The sequence below is a fragment of the Mus caroli genome, unplaced genomic scaffold (genome assembly GCF_978045245.1).
Source record: "Mus caroli unplaced genomic scaffold, Mus_caroli_1 scaffold_3, whole genome shotgun sequence".
NCBI classification, from domain to species: Eukaryota; Metazoa; Chordata; class Mammalia; order Rodentia; family Muridae; genus Mus; species Mus caroli.
The window spans coordinates 130093380-130112681 of NW_028227258.1; the positions used below are offsets into that span (position 1 = coordinate 130093380).

At 42.9% G+C, this 19302-nt stretch overlaps 1 protein-coding gene across 2 annotated transcripts in view; it reads right to left on the minus strand.

Annotated features, from left to right (window-relative positions):
- Kcnmb2 (potassium calcium-activated channel subfamily M regulatory beta subunit 2) overlaps window positions 1–19302 on the minus strand; it is a 300378-nt gene that overhangs the window by 45413 nt on the left and 235663 nt on the right. For both annotated transcript variants that reach the window (XM_021158826.3, XM_085835975.1), the window contains one exon: window positions 54–176. In XM_021158826.3, the coding sequence (XP_021014485.1) occupies window positions 54–109 (56 nt within the window). In that variant the 5' untranslated portion in view covers window positions 110–176. The remainder of the gene's footprint in view (window positions 1–53; window positions 177–19302) is intronic.

Here is a 19302-nt window from a genome sequence, read left to right on the forward strand (position 1 = left end):
TTCCATCAGTGTTCCATAAAGTCTGGCAGGAGCACCCAGGTCCAGGGAGTTACCTTTTCTCGTCGTGTCTGTAAGATGAAGAGGTCCGGCCACTGGTCCATATAAACATCTTAGAGGATGTTGGTCCTGCAGCTCCTTTCCTCACTGTGGAAGTCCTGGGGGAGTGGCAGAAAGACCTGCAGACGACACATTGGGGTTAGCTGGGACTCTGTGTCAACAGTGACATCTCAGAGGGTCAGCTCTCTTGATCATCCCAGGCTTTTAGGCCTTGGGGGTGCTGACTCTGTGCACTGGCAGAAACTCCACCGAAGCCTGGCCTCTCCCTCAGAAATGTGCATTCCTCCTTTAAAATTAACTAACTAACTAACTAACTAACTAATTTACTTTAAGTCCCAACCACAGTTTCCCCTTGCTCCCCTCCTTCTAAACCTTCTCCCCATCCTCACCACCCCCATGAGCTCCTTCTCCATTTCTCTCAGAAAAGAGGAAGCCTCCCATGATATCACCAGCTTTGGCATATCACGTTGCAGTAGATTAGGTACAACTTCTCCTGTTGAGGCTGGACAAGGCAGCCCAGTTAGGGGGAAGGGTCCCAGAGGAAGGCAACAGAGCCAAAGACAGCCCCTGCTCCTATTTTTAAGAGTCCTGTAAGAAGACTAAGCTACACAACCACAACAGATGTGCAGAGGCTCCTTGGTGGGCAGTTCAGTCTCTGTGAGCCCCTTTGGGCCCAGGTGAGTTGATTCTGTAGGTTTTCTTGTGGTGTCCTTGGTCCTTCTGGCTCCTACAGTCCTTCCTCCCGCACATTCAAATGATTTCTTGAGCTCTGCCTAATGTTTGGTTGTGGATCTCTGCATCTGTTTCCATCAGTTGCTGGGTGAAGTGTCTCTGATGACAGTTTGCATTCCATTTTTATAAGTCTTTGTCCTTTACTATCTCTGCCCTGGCCGGCTGGGGAGCTTGCCTTTCAGAATCTTGCTTTTTCTCCCTGGTGTCAGAATCTTAATGCTTCCCTCACAACACACAATCACTTTGGACTCACCTTGAGTATGATGCACTTCCCCAAACTTTAGTTCAGATTTGGGTACCAAAATTTTACTTCCTCTTTCATCTTCAAAATTTTCCTTACTATTCACAGATGTGACATATTAGGAGTAAAACATCTTTTTTATTTTTATTTTTATCTTCATTTGAGGCAGGGTCTCAGTTTGTAGCTCAACCTGGCTTCAAACTAAGAAATCTCCTGACTCAGCATCCCAAGTACTAGGTTGCAGGGAAACATTGTCCCTAAAGTACGCTGTTGCCAGTGTGGGCTCAGCTCACCACAGCAGAGCTTGCCAGAGATACTGACAAAGATGTGAGCAGCCATGTGTGTCTAGTGGCTCTGGTGTCTGGGGTCTGGGAAAGGATATGGCAGCATGCTGTGTTTTTTGGTTGGACATTTGGGAAGAGTTCCCTTGTCTCAAAACACAGCACCAGAACAGCTATTGTTCAATATTTTCTGCCATAATTTTCTTTCTTTAAGAAAAAAGGTTACTGTTTCTAGTTACTATTATTATTATTTTTACTTTTTATTTATGTGTGAAGCATATACAGAAGCAGGAAGGTGCCCAGAGACCAGAGGAGGGCATCAGATCTCCTGGAGCAGGAGTTACAGGCAGTTCTGAGCTGCCCTATGAGGGTGCTGGCAACAAAACTCAGGTCCTCTGCCATCTCTCCAGTCCTCTACTTAATAATTTTCTAGAGAGATAGAAACCCAAAATATCATAAACATGACAAAGCAACATGAAAGCTAAATTACACCTAATACATTAATAACAGGAAGGGTGAAAAGTGATTCCTTCAGTGTGCATGGTTGGTAAGGACTAAGATTAAAGATGACTGTGTCTGGAAACAGGGTTAGTTACTGTGTGCTGTATTTTCTATTCCATGCCTGATGTTCCATACACACTGTCTACTCACGAAACCTGATGTCATAGCCATATTTAGAGTTATTCCATGAGAGCCACAAGAGAAGGGAGTGACATAATTTTAAGACAACCAATGGCATTTCCTGCTTACATCCAGAGCCCTACCCCTAAGCTGTGTCCCCACTGCTGGTTATATTTAGGAAAGGTAAACTGTGCTTCAAGTCTCAGTTTGCCCTAAATTCTCATAGTCTCTGTAGTGACCCACAATCAGTTCAGGACTTCTCAGAGCTGAGCCAGTGGATCTGAGTGGGGCCCAGAACTCTGAATCACTAAGGAGCGCCAGGGTGAGGCTGACACTAAAGACAACACTGAGCAGCAAGGGCTTGGAAGAAGAGGCTGGCTTTTTTTCTGTATGACCTTGATAAAGTCACTTGACTTTTCTAGAGCTGAGTGCTATCAATAAATGTTTCCAACTCTCCCTGGTATCCATGGAGTTTGAGATAAATTATTTAAGATTGTTCTCAGTTCCATTATTTTGACATGCAGTACATTGAAGAATGAATCTAAGAATACAGTTGGTCACCATAGGCTGGGCTTATAGGAAAAGACCTGGAAATGGGGTTCTCCTGAGTCCCCTGGGTTGGCCCCAGAGAGTGAAGCCTCAGAGGTGAGTCACCAGTGCAAATGCAGAGGTCTCTCATGGCCTCCTAAGATAATGGAGGGATGTGACTCTCCACCTGGATAAATTCCCTTCACAGCTGTAGGAAGAGCAGAAATTGACTCTAGGCTGGGTGTGGTACACTTGCAACCTCAGCAGCGGAGGCAGGAGGATCAGAAGTGTAGAGCCATCCCACTGGAAGGTATGAAATAGAAAGAGGATAAAAGCTGCTCTTAATGCGGGTAGTCTCCAGATCAAGGCTGTTTGGTGTAAGTTGAATGTGTTACATCATAATAAGAGTGCCTTGACCTTTTGCAAAGTTATTTCAGTGTAGACTGTAGACTTCTTCAGCTCCTCTAGTAAGCCCCTCAAAGTGTTCAGAGAGTAGGAGAGACAAAGGAAAGGTGCCCAGTTTTAGCATAGGTGGATTGGGAAGCTAGTTTCCACTGCCACACTATCCATTATGGGCCAGACTTAATAGACACCTTGTAGAAGTCCTAAGTACTTTGAAATAATTCAAAATGAAGGGGCTGCAGCGATCTGATGTCCTCAGGGGACTTTCTGACTGGGTGTCACCGTTCAGGAAGACACCTTGGCTATGCTGTTTAAAGTTGATGCAGAAAAAGGAAATGAAGGATGCTGACTCTAATTAACTGTCTGCAGCTCATTGGAAAGGGCTTCATGGCCACTTAACGTTATTCCAATAAGCAGACTTAAAGTTTTCTATCCAGTTTCTTTCATGAAGACAAATCGTTATTTAAAACCTTCTAAGTTCGCCATTAACTAAAATGAAAGGCCATTTCTGCTTTTTTAAAGCCATAGTATACAGATCCTAAGGAGGTTGGGAATGATTTTCATGCTTCAAGGAAACTGTGTCAACAGAAGCTGCAAGATTCCCTCCCAGACAGGAGATAACCCTCCTGAAACCCTAAGTTAAGGAACGTAGCTCTCCTCACTTAGGAAGGAACATTTCCATTGAACTGTCATTCAGGAAGTGACACAGGAATCTGTAAAAATTTGCAGTTTGGAATCCCATGCGAAGCAGCTGTGCTGGACTGTGGGTCAGGGGAGAATCATGTCTACTGCCCTGTTGAGTGACATGGGGACAGGCATGGGGACCACCCCATAGCAGCTTCAGGGCTACAGGTGAGTGTGGATTAAAACCCACAGACCCAAGAAACCTGCTTCTGATCAGGGGATGATGGCCCAGTCAGGCAAGTGCTTGCAAGCATGAAGACCTGAACATGGTCCCCGCTATTCATATATAAAACCAGCCATGGTAGTGTGTGTGTGTGCACAATCCCAAAACTGGGGTGGGAGAGAGAGGTGATCCCTGGGACTTGATGGCCTACTTGGCAAGTTATAGAAAAATAAATAAATAGCTCTTCCGGTCAGAAAAGCACCTGGGTAGCTAGGGCGCAGGGTCGGCTGACACTCGCCAGCTACCCACAACACCCGCCACAGGATCTTAAGACTTCTGGTGAGTGGAACACAGCTTTTGCTCCAATCCAATTGCGCGCGGGACCTGAGACTGCATTAGTTAGGGAAGCAGAAACCGGCCTGAGTAGGGCCACAGGCCTCATCCAGCCGGATCAGCACCGGGGTAGCTAGAGCGCAGGGTCGGCTGACACCCGCCAGCTACCCACGACCCCGCCACAGGATTTTGAGACTGCTGGTGAGTGGAACACAGCTTCTGCTCCAGTCCAATCACGCGGGACTTGAGACTGCTCTGGTTGGGGAGAGAGAAATCCGGCCTACATAGGGCCACAAGCCTCTTCTGGTCAGAAAAGCACCTGGGTAGCTAGGGCGCAGGATCGGCTGACACTTGACTTGCCAGCTACCCACAACACCCGCCACAGGATCTTAAGACTTCTGGAGAGTGGAACACAGCTTCTGCTCCAATCCAATTGCGTGCGGGACCTGAGACTCCATTAGTTAGGGAAGCAGAAAAACGGCCTGAGTAGGACCACAGGCCTCTTCCGGCTGGACCAGCACCGGGGTACCACCAGCTACCCACGACCCCCGCCACAGGATTTTGAGACTGCTGGTGAGTGGAACACAGCTTCTGCTCCAATCTTTAAACAGTGACAATGACAACAACTAACCCCATAGATTACCAGATGGCGAAAGGTAAACGTAATAATCTTACTAACAGAAACCAAGACCACTCACCATCATCAGAACCCAGCACTCCCACTTCACCCAGTCCGGGGCATCCCAACACACCGGAAAAGCTAGACACGGATCTAAAAGCATATCTCCTGATGATGGTAGAGGACTTCAAGAAGGACTTTAATAACACACTTAAAGAAATACAAAGGAACACTGGTAAACAGGTAGAAGACATTAAAGAGGAAGCACAAAAATCCCTTAAAGAATTGCAGGAGAACACTGCTAAAGAGTTACAAATCCTTAAAGAAAAACAGGATAACCTAATCAAACAGGTAGAAGTCCTTAATGAAAAACAGGAAAACACATCCAAACAGATGATGGAAATGAACAAAACCATACTAGACCTAAAAAGGGAAGTAGACACAATAAAGAAAACCCAAAATGAGGCAACACTGGAGATAGAAACCCTAGGAAAGAAATCTGGAACCATAGATATGAGCATCAGCAACAGAAAACAAGAGATGGAAGAGAGAATCTCAGGTGCAGAAGATTCCATAGAGAACATCGGCACAACAATCAAGGAAAATGTAAAATGCAAAAAGATCCTAACTCAAAACATCCAAGAAATACAGGACACAATGAGAAGACCAAACCTACGGATAATAGGAGTGGATGAGAATGAAGATTTTCAACTCAAAGGACCAGCAAACATCTTCACCAAAATTATAGAAGAAAACTTCCCAAATCTAAAGAAAGAGATGCCCATGAACATACAAGAAGCCTACAGAACTCCAAATAGACTGGACCAGAAAAGAAATACCTCCCGACACATAATAATCAGAACAACAAATGCTCTAAATAAAGATAGAATACTAAAAGCAGTAAGAGAAAAAGGCCAAGTAACATATAAAGGCAAGCCTATCAGAATTACACCAGATTTTTCACCAGAGACTATGAAAGCCAGAAGATCCTGGACAGATGTTATACAGACACTAAAAGAACACAAATTCCAGCCCAGGCTACTATACCCAGCCAAACTCTCAATTAACATAGATGGAGAAACCAAAGTATTCCACGACAAAACCAAATTCACACATTATCTCTCCACGAATCCAGCCCTTCAAAGGATAATAACAGAAAAAAACCAATACAAGGACAGGAACCATGCCCTAGAAACAACAAGAAGGTAATCCCTCAACAAACCTAAACGAAGACAGCCACAAGAACAGAATGCCAACTCTAACAACAAAAATAACAGGAAACAACAATTACTTTTCCTTAATATCTCTTAATATCAATGGACTCAACTCCCCGATAAAAAGACATAGACTAACAAACTGGCTACACAAACAAGACCCAACATTTTGCTGCTTACAGGAAACTCATCTCAGAGAAAAAGATAGACACTACCTCAGAATGAAAGGCTGGAAAACAATTTTCCAAGCAAATGGTATGAAGAAACAAGCTGGAGTAGCCATTCTAATATCTGATAAGATTGACTTCCAACCCAAAGTCATTAAAAATGACAGGGAGGGACACTTCATACTCATCAAAGGTAAAATCCTCCAAGAGGAACTATCAATCCTGAATATCTATGCTCCAAATACAAAGGCAGCCACATTCATTAAAGAAACTTTAGTAAAGCTCAAAGCACACATTGCACCTCATACAATAATAGTGGGAGACTTCAACACACCACTTTCACCAATGGACAGATCATGGAAACAGAAACTAAACAGGGACACAGAGAAACTAAGAGAAATTATGAATCAAATGGATCTGGCAGATATCTACAGAACATTCTATCCTAAAACAAAAGGATATACCTTCTTCTCAGCACCTCATGGTACCTTCTCCAAAATTGACCACATAATTGGTCACAAAACAGGCCTCAACAGATACAAAAATATTGAAATTGTCCCATGCATCCTATCAGATCACCATGGACTAAGGCTGATCTTCAATAACAAAATAAATAATAGAAAGCCAACCTTCACGTGGAAACTGAACAACACTCTTCTCAATGATACCTTGGTCAAGGAAGGAATAAAGAAAGAAATTAAGGACTTTTTAGAGTTCAATGAAAATGAAGCCACAACATACCCAAACTTATGGGACGCAATGAAAGCATTTCTAAGAGGAAAACTCATAGCTCTGAGTGCCTCCAAAAGGAAACTAGAGAGAGCACACATTAGCAGCTTGACAACATACCTAAAAGCACTAGAACAAAAGGAAGCAAATTCACCCAAGAGGAGTAGACGGCAGGAAATAATCAAACTCAGGGGCGAAATCAACCAAGTGGAAACAAGAAAAACTATTCAAAGAATCAACCAATCAAGGAGCTGGTTCTTTGAGAAAATCAACAAGATAGATAAACCCTTTTCCAGACTCACTAGAGGGCAAAGGGAAAGCATCCTAATTAACAAAATCAGAAATGAAAAAGGAGACATAACAACAGATCCTGAAGACATCCAAAACACCATCAGATCCTTCTACCAAAGGCTATACTCAACAAAACTGGAGAACCTGGATGAAATGGAGAAGTTCCTAGACAGATACCAGGTACCAAAGTTGAATCAAGATCAGGTTAATGATCTAAACAGCCCTATATCCCCCAAAGAAATAGAAGCAGTCATTAATAGTCTCCCAACTAAAAAACGCCCAGGGCCAGATGGGTTTAGTGCAGAGTTCTATCACACCTTCAAAGAAGATCTAATCCCAGTTCTTCACAAACTATTCCACAAAATAGAAACAGAAGGTACTCTACCCAACTCATTCTATGAAGCCACAATTACTCTGATACCCAAACCACAAAAAGACCCAACAAAGATAGAAAACTTCAGACCAATATCCCTTATGAATATTGATGCAAAAATCCTCAATAAAGTTCTTGCTAACCGAATCCAAGAACACATCAAAACAATCATCCATCCTGACCAAGTAGGTTTCATCCCAGGGATGCAGGGATGGTTCAATATACGGAAATCCATCAACGTAATCCAGTATATAAACAAACTCAAAGACAAAAACCACATGGTCATCTCGTTAGATGCGGAAAAAGCATTTGACAAGATCCAACACCCATTCATGATAAAAGTCTTGGAAAGATCAGGAATTCAAGGCCCATACCTAAACATGATAAAAGCAATCTACAGCAAACCAGTAGCCAACATCAAAGTAAATGGTGAGAAACTTGAAGCAATCCCTCTAAAATCAGGGACTAGACAAGGCTGTCCACTTTCTCCATACCTATTCAACATTGTACTTGAAGTCCTAGCCAGAGCAATTTGACAACAAAAGGAGATCAAAGGGATACAAATTGGAAAAGATGAAGTCAAAATATCACTCTTTGCAGATGATATGATAGTATATATAAGTGACCCTAAAAATTCCACCAGAGAACTCCTAAGCCTGATAAACAGCTTCGGTGAAGTAGCTGGATATAAAATTAACTCAAACAAATCAATGGCCTTTCTCTACACAAAGAATAAACAGGCTGAGAAAGAAATTAGGGAAACAACACCCTTCTCAATAGTCACAAATAATATAAAATATCTTGGCGTGACTCTAACTAAGGAAGTGAAAGATCTGTATAATAAAAACTTCAAGTCTCTGAAGAAAGAAATTATAGAAGATCTCAGAAGATGGAAAGATCTCCCATGCTCATGGATTGGCAGGATCAACATTGTAAAAATGGCTATCTTGCCAAAAGCAATCTACAGATTCAATGCAATCCCCATCAAAATTCCAATCCAATTCTTCAACGAATTAGAAAGTGCAATCTGCAAATTCATCTGGAATAACAAAAAACCTAGGATAGCAAAAACTCTTCTCAAGGATAAAAGAACCTCTGGTGGAATCACCATGCCGGACCTAAAGCTCTACTACAGAGCAATTGTGATAAAAACTGCATGGTACTGGTATAGTGACAGACAAATAGACCAATGGAATAGAATTGAAGACCCAGAAATGAACCCACACACCTACGGTCACTTGATCTTCGACAAGGGAGCTAAAAACATCCAGTGGAAGAAAGACAGCATTTTCAACAAATGGTGCTGGCACAACTGGTTGTTAGCATGTAGAAGAATGTGAATCGATTCATTCCTATCTCCTTGTACTCAGGTCAAGTCTAAGTGGATCAAGGAACTTCACATAAAACCAGAGACACTGAAACTTATAGAGGAGAAAGTGGGGAAAAGCCTTGAAGATATGGGCACAGGGGAAAAATTCCTGAATAGAACAGTAATGGCTTGTGCTGTAAGATCGAGAATTGACAAGTGGGACCTCATGAAACTACAAAGCTTCTGCAAGGCTAAAGACACCATCAATAAGACAAAAAAACCACCAACAGATTGGGAAAGGATCTTCACCTATCCTAAATCAGATAAGGGACTAATATCCAATATATATAAAGAACTCAAGAAGGTGGACTCCAGAAAGTCAAATAACCCCATTAAAAAATGCTGCTCAGAACTGAACAAAGAATTCTCACCTGAGGAATACCGAATGGCAGAGAAGCACCTGAAGAAATGTTCAACATCCTTAATCATCAGGGAAATGCAAATCAAAACAACCCTGAGATTCCACCTCACACCAATCAGAATGGCTAAGATCAAAAATTCAGGTGACAGCAGATGCTGGCGAGGATGTGGAGAAAGAGGAACACTCCTCCATTGTTGGTGGGATTGCAAGCTTGTACAACCACTCTGGAAATCAGTCTGGCGGTTCCTCAGAAAATTGGACATAGTACTACCGGAGGATCCAGCAATTCCTCTCCTGGGCATATATCCAGAAGATATCCCAACCTGTAAAAAGGACACATGCTCCACTATGTTCATAGCAGCCCTATTTATAATAGCCAGAAGCTTGAAAGAAACCAGATGTCCCTCAACAGAGGAATGGATACAGAAATTATGGTACATTTACACAATGGAGTACTACTCAGCTATTAAAAAGAATGAATTTATGAAATTCCTAGCCAAATGGATGGACCTGGAGGGCATCATCTTGAGTGAAGTAACACAATCACAAAAGAATTCACACAATATGTATTCACTGATAAGTGGATATTAGCCCAAAACTTAGGATACCCAGGATATAAGATACAATTTGCTAAACGCATGAAACTCAAGAAGAATGAAGACCAAAGTGTGGACACTGTGCACCTTCTTAGAATTGGGAACAAAACACCCAGGGAAGGAGTTACAGAGACAAAGTTCATAGCTGTGATGAAAGGATGGACCATTTAGAGACTGCCGTTACCAGGGATCCATCCCATAATCAGCTTCTAAACGCTGACACCATTGCATACACTAGCAAGATTTTGCTGAAAGGACCCAAATATAGCTGTCTCTTGTGAGATGATGCCAGGGCCTAGCAAACACAGGAGTGGATGTTCACAGTCAGCTATTGGATGTATCACAGGGCTCCCAATGGAGAAGCTAGAGAAAGTATCCAAGGAGCTAAAGGGATCTGCAACCCTATTGTTGGAACAACATGATGTACTAACCAGAACCCCGGAGCTCTTGTCTCTAGCTGCATATGTATCGAAAGATGACCTAGTCGGCCATCAATGGAAAGAGAGGCCCATTGGACCTGCAAACTTTATATGCGCCAATATAGGGGAATGCCAGGGCCAAAAGAATGGGAATGGGTGGGTAGGGAAGTGGGTGGCGCTATGGGGGACTTTTGGGATAGCATTGGAAATGTAATTGAGGAAAATATGTAATAAAAATATTTAAAAAAAGAAAAATAAATAAATAAATAAATAAGACCCTGTGTTAAAGAGCAAGATGGATGGTTCCAGAGGGTGACACCTGCAGCTGACCTGATCTCTGGCTTTACATGCAAGTGCACATACACACACATAGATACACACACACACACAGACACACACACACACACACATTCATCTATACAGAAAGACATATTTCTCAGCCTTCAAAGAAAGTAGGGAGTCAGCAAGAGTGGGGCCCTTTCCTTATCTCAGGAATTGACTGAAGGCCTTGTCCATGTCCGAGTCCACCACATTGTTTCTGCCTCCTTGACTCAGCTGCCGCCATTCCTTCTGCCTCACTTCCCTGCTGGGTAGCTACATCCTAGATCCCCATCCTATGGAGCAATCTCTGATGGCCCTGAGCAGCTTCCTTGTCCCAACTTCCAGGACTAAGCATGGCATGATAGTCTTGTCTGTACACACTTCACTTTCCTTGTTAGGTAGGGTGTTAGCACCTGGAGTTGCAGGTCTGTGTCTGATGCGCCAAGTGCACAGTTGGCAATAAGTGGCTCTGCTGCTTTGACAGCCTAAGTGAGCACCAGAAACTATGATGGTTGCCTTGGTTTGGCCTCATGTTCTGACACTGTGCAGGTGGCATGTCCTCAAATTTTCCCTTAGCTTAGGCTGTCTTGCATCTTCTATTTTATCTGTCTGCCTGTCTGCCTGCCTGCCTGCCTGTCTGTATGCCTGTCTGTGCGTCTGTCTGTTTATTAGCCTATCTGTCTATCTATCTATCTATCTATCTATCTATCTATCTATCTATCTATCTATCTATCTATCTATCTATCTATCTGAGATAAATGCTAGTTTTGGACTATCTATGTACTATAGGATGACCTTGAACTTCTGATCCTCCTGTCTACCTCCTGAGTGCTGGAGTGACAGCTGTGTGCCACCACAGTTGGCCTTTGTACCCTGCAGATGAATTCAGGCAAGCGCTCTACCAACTCAGCTACATCCCAGCCCTGGGTATCTTCTACACTTCTTCTCTGTCATGTCTCTCCTCTCCTCTCATTGACTTACACAGAAAGTTTAGGTTGTTGGCTGACTTATCATTCAGTAAGGATCTTTTACAAAGGGCAGCATGGCCTAAGATGATGATGAGTGCAAACAGCAGATGGTCCAGGTGTTTGCGTGCCTCTTGGCATCAATATCTACCAACTGTGTGACTTTGTACAAGCCAATTAACAGCTCCAAGTTTTGGTGGAAAAATGGAAGGGATAATTTCTGCCACCAGGCTTGGAAGACAAGTCAACAATATATGCAAGAGGACCTCCAGTACATCGCATATGATATCAAGAACATTGCAAGTATATTAAGTATACTGGCATGTGATAAGCACATACTAAGCATTACTTTCCTTCGTTTTGCCACCCCCACTACATACATATGAACTTAAAAAGAAATGGATTGGATTTTCTTCACAAAGAAAATCCAATTAAGTTGCTTTGTACCTGCACAGGGAGCAAACCAACTCTTTCCTGTCCTATGGGGCCAGTGACTGTCACAAGAACTATTGAGATGGTAAGATCAAATTACTTCTTCAGTAGCACTACTTTCTGACACTTGTTCTAAGCAAGAGGATTGGGATGGTAATGCCATTGAGTTTGGTTGTTTGCTGGAGACATCTAGGGGGAATTATTGAAAAATTATTGTGCTGCAGGCTGAAGAGATGGCTCAGCATTTCAGAGCAGTTCCTATCCAGGTAACTCTGATGGGGAGCCAATGGGCGAAATCCTGCTACAACCTCTTGGGTTCTGAATTTACTTCAGTGGAAGGCATTGGAGGAGCTTCTGCTGGAGTTGCTCCATGCAGTGGCTTCTCAGTGCTAGCAGCTCGCAGTGCTGGGCCTTGAGGGTACAGCTGCAAGCGGAAATGAGATATGGAGCTGAGAAAGAGCAGAGAGGCAGTCGTTTAGAACGCCAGTAGCCTGGAGCTCCAGTGTAGGACACTCCTAATGCACTCTGCTTTATTGAGTGAGCAAGCAGGAGCGGAGGAAAGTATTTAACACATAATTACATGCTTAATCTTGCATAAAATTATCACACTAATGACATCACGGTGGCGATGCAAAAGGTCAGTCCAAGCACAGGCATTTAGGGTTGCATCTAATGGGTGAGGCTTTATCTTTGCAGACAGCAAATTATACCTTCTCTCCGTAAGGGTTGAGTTGTTTTGGCTCCAGGGCTTTTGAAGGGAAAGCCAAATGCATGGTAGTAATTTTAGATCAAGTGATTTACTTTAGAAAACATTATTTGTTGGGAGTGATTTTTTTTTTAAATCCCGTTGTGCTTTTTGCCTCCAAAATCAACTATGTACTTTATTTGAGTTCATTTATTTGAGTGTCTATTTGCCAAATTTTATTAAGAAATATTGTGTGCCTCAGTCTACTGCCTGCTGTGGACAACATAACATCAGCCTTGCCCTAAGCACTGCATTCTTCAGGTGGAGTCAGAAGAACAAGCAACCTCTGTCCTGGTCCTCTCTTGCAGACAGTGGGGTTGGGTGGAAAGGAACGCGTTTGCCTTTCATTATACAGGGACAGACTCCCAAAGCTGCTCAGGCTCCTTCTCCTGGGGTTGCTGGACCTTCTCAGTAGTGCCTCAAACAGTTCCTTGTCCCGCCACATCTTACTGGACCTCTCAGCTTGTTTAATTTTATGCTATTTATTGATCACATTGATCACAGAAACATTTTAGAAGCCTGACAGTGGCAGCACATGTCTTTAATCCCAGCACTCAGGAGTCAGTGGTGGGTGGGGCTCTGAATTTGAGACCAATTTGGCCTACACAGTGAGTTCCAGGACAGCCTGGGCTATACTCAGAAACCCAGTCTTGAAAAACAAGTTGGGGTGGGGGGATATTTGACGTAGTGGCCAATATTTCCTTGGTTCTCCTTTGCTATATCTCCTGTCCCTCTCATGGGTTCCTGTTTTTCCAGCCTTTTACTCAGAGTGTGTTTCATTTGGAGATCTGGAAGACTGTGTAGTCTCAATGGTGTCTTATACCAGGTCTAAGAACCTTTCTCCCACTTGGTGTCTAAAGACTGAGCGAGTGGTACATCTGCCACTTAGATGGAGAGTTAATGAGGAAGCTGAGAGCCAATGGCTCCTTGACAACAATCAGACAAGTGGCAAAGTATTTTCCAAGTTTTCACTGAAGATGATTTTTCAACAGCTGGGAGACCATGCAAGGAACCTTGTGCCTGAAGACAGGTGATGGTCACTTGTGATCTGATCTTTGTGACATATAGACAACTATTATTCATAGTATTATGTCTAATTTGTGGTTTTGAAGGATGCCAGCCCAAGTTAAATAGCAGAACCCTGCTTTTCTTGGCTTATAACAGCCCTCAGCAGCTCTGGGAACAGCTCCATTCCGTCCCTGTATGACTAACACCAAAATGTTTCCTTTCCTCCCAACTCTACCATCTCCAAGAAACAATCGGGTTGACTTCCGTTCATTTATTTACCTGAGCATTTAGTTCATCATCTGACATGCGGATTGAAGATGCAACTGCATGGCAGGCTCTGGGTCTGGTGATGGAGATGCAATAATGAATATAGTAGACACCACCATCCCTCTTATGGAATTCTCAGTCCAGAAGAGGGGATGGGCTAAGTCAGGCTCCTCTGAATGACTGTCCTTAAGAGGAGAGTGCTGTTCATATTCATGAAGAGTGAAGTATATCTAGTAACACATCTACAGTCCCAATATCACCAGAAATGGCCATCTCGGGGTTCACTTGGAAGAACTCTGAAATGAGTTTCCAGTTGAAGCCCCAGGCCCTTGTATAGTGATTATATTACCTCAATATGCTGTTAAATTCCCTGAGCCTCATTTTCCTCATCAAGAATATGGGAGTAATAACAGAAATCAGGCCGGATGGCCACAGGGATGATGGGAAATAATGTCTACATTCAGTGGGTATTCAGTAAATGGATTTTTTTTTTTTTGCCACTTGGAGGAAATGGCAGATTTTTTGTTGTTGTTCAAACTGACCACATCAAGCCATTTTGTGTGATTTATACTTTTCTTTAAAAAGTTCTTTTCAGAAGTGGAAAACACATTTCTACATGATCTTAATTAATCCACGATTCCATAATTCATTTCCTAATGAGCCCTTCAAGTGGATAATCACAACTGGTGTTCATTTTGATTCCTTGCATGCTACACATTTAAAAGCAGCTTAATTGTTAAACATGTCACTCTATTGGGCATTACCCAGACACAGCTGCTGGGAGAAGAACCTGCTCATGACTCATGTGAGATGCCTGGATGGGTACAAATGACGCTCTCGTGCTGGAAGTATCATCTGTTCTCCGAGCCTGTATTAACTAGTGCAACTATTTCAGCTGAGAATAGATGGGGCAAGTTCCAGTAAGAGCTCTTTGTAGAGAACTGGAGATGGCCGTGACAGACATGAAGATTGAGGCACTTCTATGTAACTATGTAACTAACACATTCATTGAGTTCCAATTGGGACTCTTCATAAAGCCCTCTTTACCAGAGAGAAGATCGATATTCCAGAAAGCAACGTTTTCCAGGCCACATAGCACAAAGCAACATGAAACATAATTGTACTCCAGAGCAGTTCTCTTCCAAAGCCAAAGCCCTCTGTCATCCTGCACGTCTTTGCAAAGGAAACCACACACCCAACTCTATATCAAAGGACGAAAAGCTGTTTGATGACTATTGCGCCTACATTCTTATTGATTTTCTGAGTACTACAATTTTCATGGAACTTTACTCATAAAGCCACCCAGGCTTTACTCATATCCATCTTTATGGCCATAGGTGAATGTGTTAGCTTTCTGCCTCTGACTTATATAACAATAACAATAATGAAATTTTCCTCATAGAGTTTTTGTGATGAATGAGTTAATCTGTTACATCCTTGGTGATAGGATAAATGTTATATGTAATACATGTATGTAGGTAACTATATATGTAACATGGATATCTGCAAGCTATGAATGTGAAGGTGGCATGACATTATGCATGTGAATTAATGTTTGAATGGCATCTGCAATGGCAAAGCATTATGCATTGTGTTTATATGAAGTGAATGAAATATATTTTAAATTGATATAAGAGTGGACTTCGTTTAAAAATTGGTACAGTTTAACATTGTGCTGGTTAGTATTTGTCAACCCAACACAATTTAGAGTCACCTTAGGAGAGAGAAACTCGACTGACAGAATGCCTTTAGGGGAGTAGCCTGTGTGCATGTCTATGGACTCCTTTTCTTGATTAGTGATTATTGTGGGATGGCCCAGCCTACAGTGGGCAATGCCATTCCAGGGAAGGTGTCTTGGGTTGTATAGAAGGAAAGGATGACCAAGCCAAAGAGAACAAACCAGTAAGCAGCACCACTTCCCGACTTCTGCTTCAGTTCTTGCCTCCAGTTTCCTGCCTTGGGTTCCTGCCCTGACTACCCCTGGTGATGGACTGTAAGCTGAAATAAACTCCTTTCTCTCCAAGTTGCCTTTGGTCATGGGATTTATCACAACAACAGAGAAGAAAACCAGAACAAATGTGTTCAGTAGACATTCATGGATCTGTAAATAGTTTTGTGAACCAATGAGTTATTTAGAAATTACTTACAGGAACATGGGTAAGAAGTAATTTATAGGAGCCTGGGTGCCTTATTAGTGGCCACATCACTGAAGAAACTTGCCTCCTGCCCCCAGCTCCCCAACTACCATCTTTAGCCTCCAGATCCTCAGGGAAGGTCTCCATGATGGAACAACAGTGTGTTCAGTCTTGGAACTGCCCACAACAGGTTCCACAAACCCCACTACTCTGTCTTTCAAAGTATTCCCTAAGCCTCGAAAGAGAGGCGATACCGATATACTATGTAGGGTTGAGCTTTCAACGATCCCTTATTTCAGCTAATAGACTATGAAGGAGTTTCTGTAGTAACCACTAGCCACAGCAGGAAGAAATTTCTCTGACTAAAACTGATAATCACCTATGGGCATGTGGTGCTTTTAATGAAAATGGGCTTCATAGCCTCAGATATTTGAATGCTTAATCACTAATCAGTTCATCTGTTTGGGAAGGATTAGGACTTATGGCCTTGTTGGAGGACATGTGTCACTAGGGGTAGGTCTTTAGGTTTCAAAAGCCCATGTCTGGCCCAGTCTCTCTCTCTCTCTCTCTCTCTCTCTCTCTCTCTCTCTCTCTCTCTCTCTCTCTCTCTCTCTCTCTCTCTCTCTCTCTCTCTCCTCTCTCTCTCTCCTCTCTCTCTCCTCTCTGTCTGTCTGTCTGTCTGTCTGTCTGTCTGTCTGTCTGTCTCTGTCTCTCTCTCCTGCCTATGGATCAGGATATAAAGCTTTCAGCTACTGTCCTAGTATCATGCCTGTCTGCTTCCTACCATGATGATTATGGACTAACTCTCTGAAACTGTAGAAAGCTCCTCAAAAATGCTTTCTTTTTATAAGTGTTTTGCCTTGGTCATCATGTCTTTTTACAGTAACATAGCAGTCATTTAGATAGGGCTTACATTTAAATAACATCTTAATTTTTCAAGAAGAAAGGGGTGGAATTGGCCTTGGCGAGGCCCTTCCCCTCCTGTTCCTCATACACAACATGAGGAAATTCAAAGAGATGAATCAAGGTTTCTTTCATCCGAAAAGTATTATTTTACCCTTGTTTGGAAAATTGCCACCAAGGTCTGTTCCTATCACTCCCTTACCTTCGAATCTGTCTTTGGTTAAATATAATTTCTATTTTACGTTCTGGTGATTTCTTCAATGAAGTGCTCAGTAATGCTCATGGGAAATCTAGAGAAGTCAAGGGAGAGGAGATTTAGCACCAAATGGGAAGGCAAATAAAGGTCGCCGTTGATCTTGGTAAATGACTTCCACAGGCCTGTGCAGGACAGAGTTGAACTCCGTCTTGCTGTCATCCTCTTTCTGTTCCTTCCAAACAACTTGGTCTGTCTCTAAACCTCTTTCCAAAGAGGAGCTAAGGATGTGGCCATGGAAGGTTTAGATGTCACAGCAGATTGCTGAGAGGTGTTTTGAGGCCAAGGATCAGTGTGATTAAGCTTGTCCACAGCCTCTTCTGTAACCGCTCTGAACTCACCATGCTCGGATGTGTGAGGACCCTATGCAGGCCTGGGGAAGCCAGCATTGTCAACCTCAGACTGGGTCTGTCATGATGGCTTCTCTTCCCACCAGAAGCACAAAGATTGCTTTGCTCTGAATGATCCTGTTGGCTGAGGGAGGAGGTGGGAAGGGCCCAAATCTGGGGGAGGTGGAAAGAGGATGTCTGAGTCCAAGCTCCATTGTTGCTTCTTTGCTGTCAGCATGGTTACTGTTGCAGCTGGTGTACCCCTCCCAGTCTCAATCTGCATCCACAGAATGGGATATTAGTGCACTCTTTTACACTTATTGTGAGAGTTATTGTCAGAGGCTAACACTCTTTGCAGCTGCTTGTTTATACCTATCTATTTACGTGCACATGGAAATTATGTTTATGTTATACACACAACTATTTACTTATCCTAAGATAGATAACAGGCCAAATTAATTGATATGGCTTTGTCTTGACCTAGGAGATTTCAGAATTCAGAAAAGTAACTGATTATTAACATTGTATTATTTTATGGTGATGTGCATGCAAATGTGGTTGCCCTCTGGGGCCAGAAGAAGGTGTCCCTTCCCTGGAGCTGGATACACAGACAGTGTGAGCCACCTGACTTGGATGCTGGTGGCTGAGCCAGGGTCCTCTGTGAGAGCGGTGTGCCCTCCTGACTACTGCTCAGCAGTCTCTGCAGCATACAGTATTAGCAGTTAAAGGCAGAAAGATGTCGCAGAGATATTTTGAGCTAGATGCCAAGTTTAAGAAATTATGTTTTATGTGGATGGATGTTTGTCTGTGTATTTATATGTGCATCACACGTATGTAGTGCCTGAGGAGGCCCAAAAGAACCTGGAGCCTATAGACAGCTAAGAGCTGCAATGTGGGTGCTAGACACCAAACAAGGGTCATTTGCAAGAGCATCATGCGCTCTTAACTGCTGAGCTATCTCTCTAGCCCCATAGATGACAATTCTGTGAGTGAATGATCTGTTTTATTGCATTGTTTATCTTCCAGTTGCAGGTAGAAAGTCCTCCAGAAGCAAATCAGTCCAGAGGGAAAAGCGTTCTTATAATGCTGTGGCCTTTTACAGCCCAAAGGGCAGTGGGCAGCGGGCAGCTGGAGAAAGGGACCCTTCAGTTTCTAAGACTTATTTAGATGCAGTGCAAGACTGTACTTAAAGACAAAGGAAAAAACGAGTGTTTCTTCTTTGATGGTTTTGGGTCAAGGGAAAGCCTACTCAAATGTTTCATTCTGTGGTGACAGAAATATTCAATTAGACATTTAATCTTTTTTTTTAAAACTTATATTCTCAGAATTGTCTGGAAGATGCTGATGAGATGATGATTCAGCTTGAGTTGTCTACATCTTGTGGCTGTGATTCTGGGCTCTAAATTCAAAACTTCCTATCCAAAGGACTAGGAGAGCCACCTGTGAGGAAGAGAGGCTAACCAAATTTGGGGCCTTGACTTCCTCTGTCCATACTTGCTCCTCAAAAGCTCATCCACTTTGGGAAGAGGCTGCAGGCATCAAGAAGCACAAAAAATTACTTTCCTGTCTCATTCTGTTTACTGTGTGACTGGTATTAAATAGTCAACCTCTCAGAATTCCAGCTTCCTTATCTGTGACAATTAAGGCTGCACTGTTTGTCTCCAGTAATTGTTCTGCTTTGGAGAAAGATGTGTTAAGACCCTGGACTGTGATCAGCAGGAATGAATGTAAATTCTTCTGGGAAGAAAATGAACTGGTCATTAT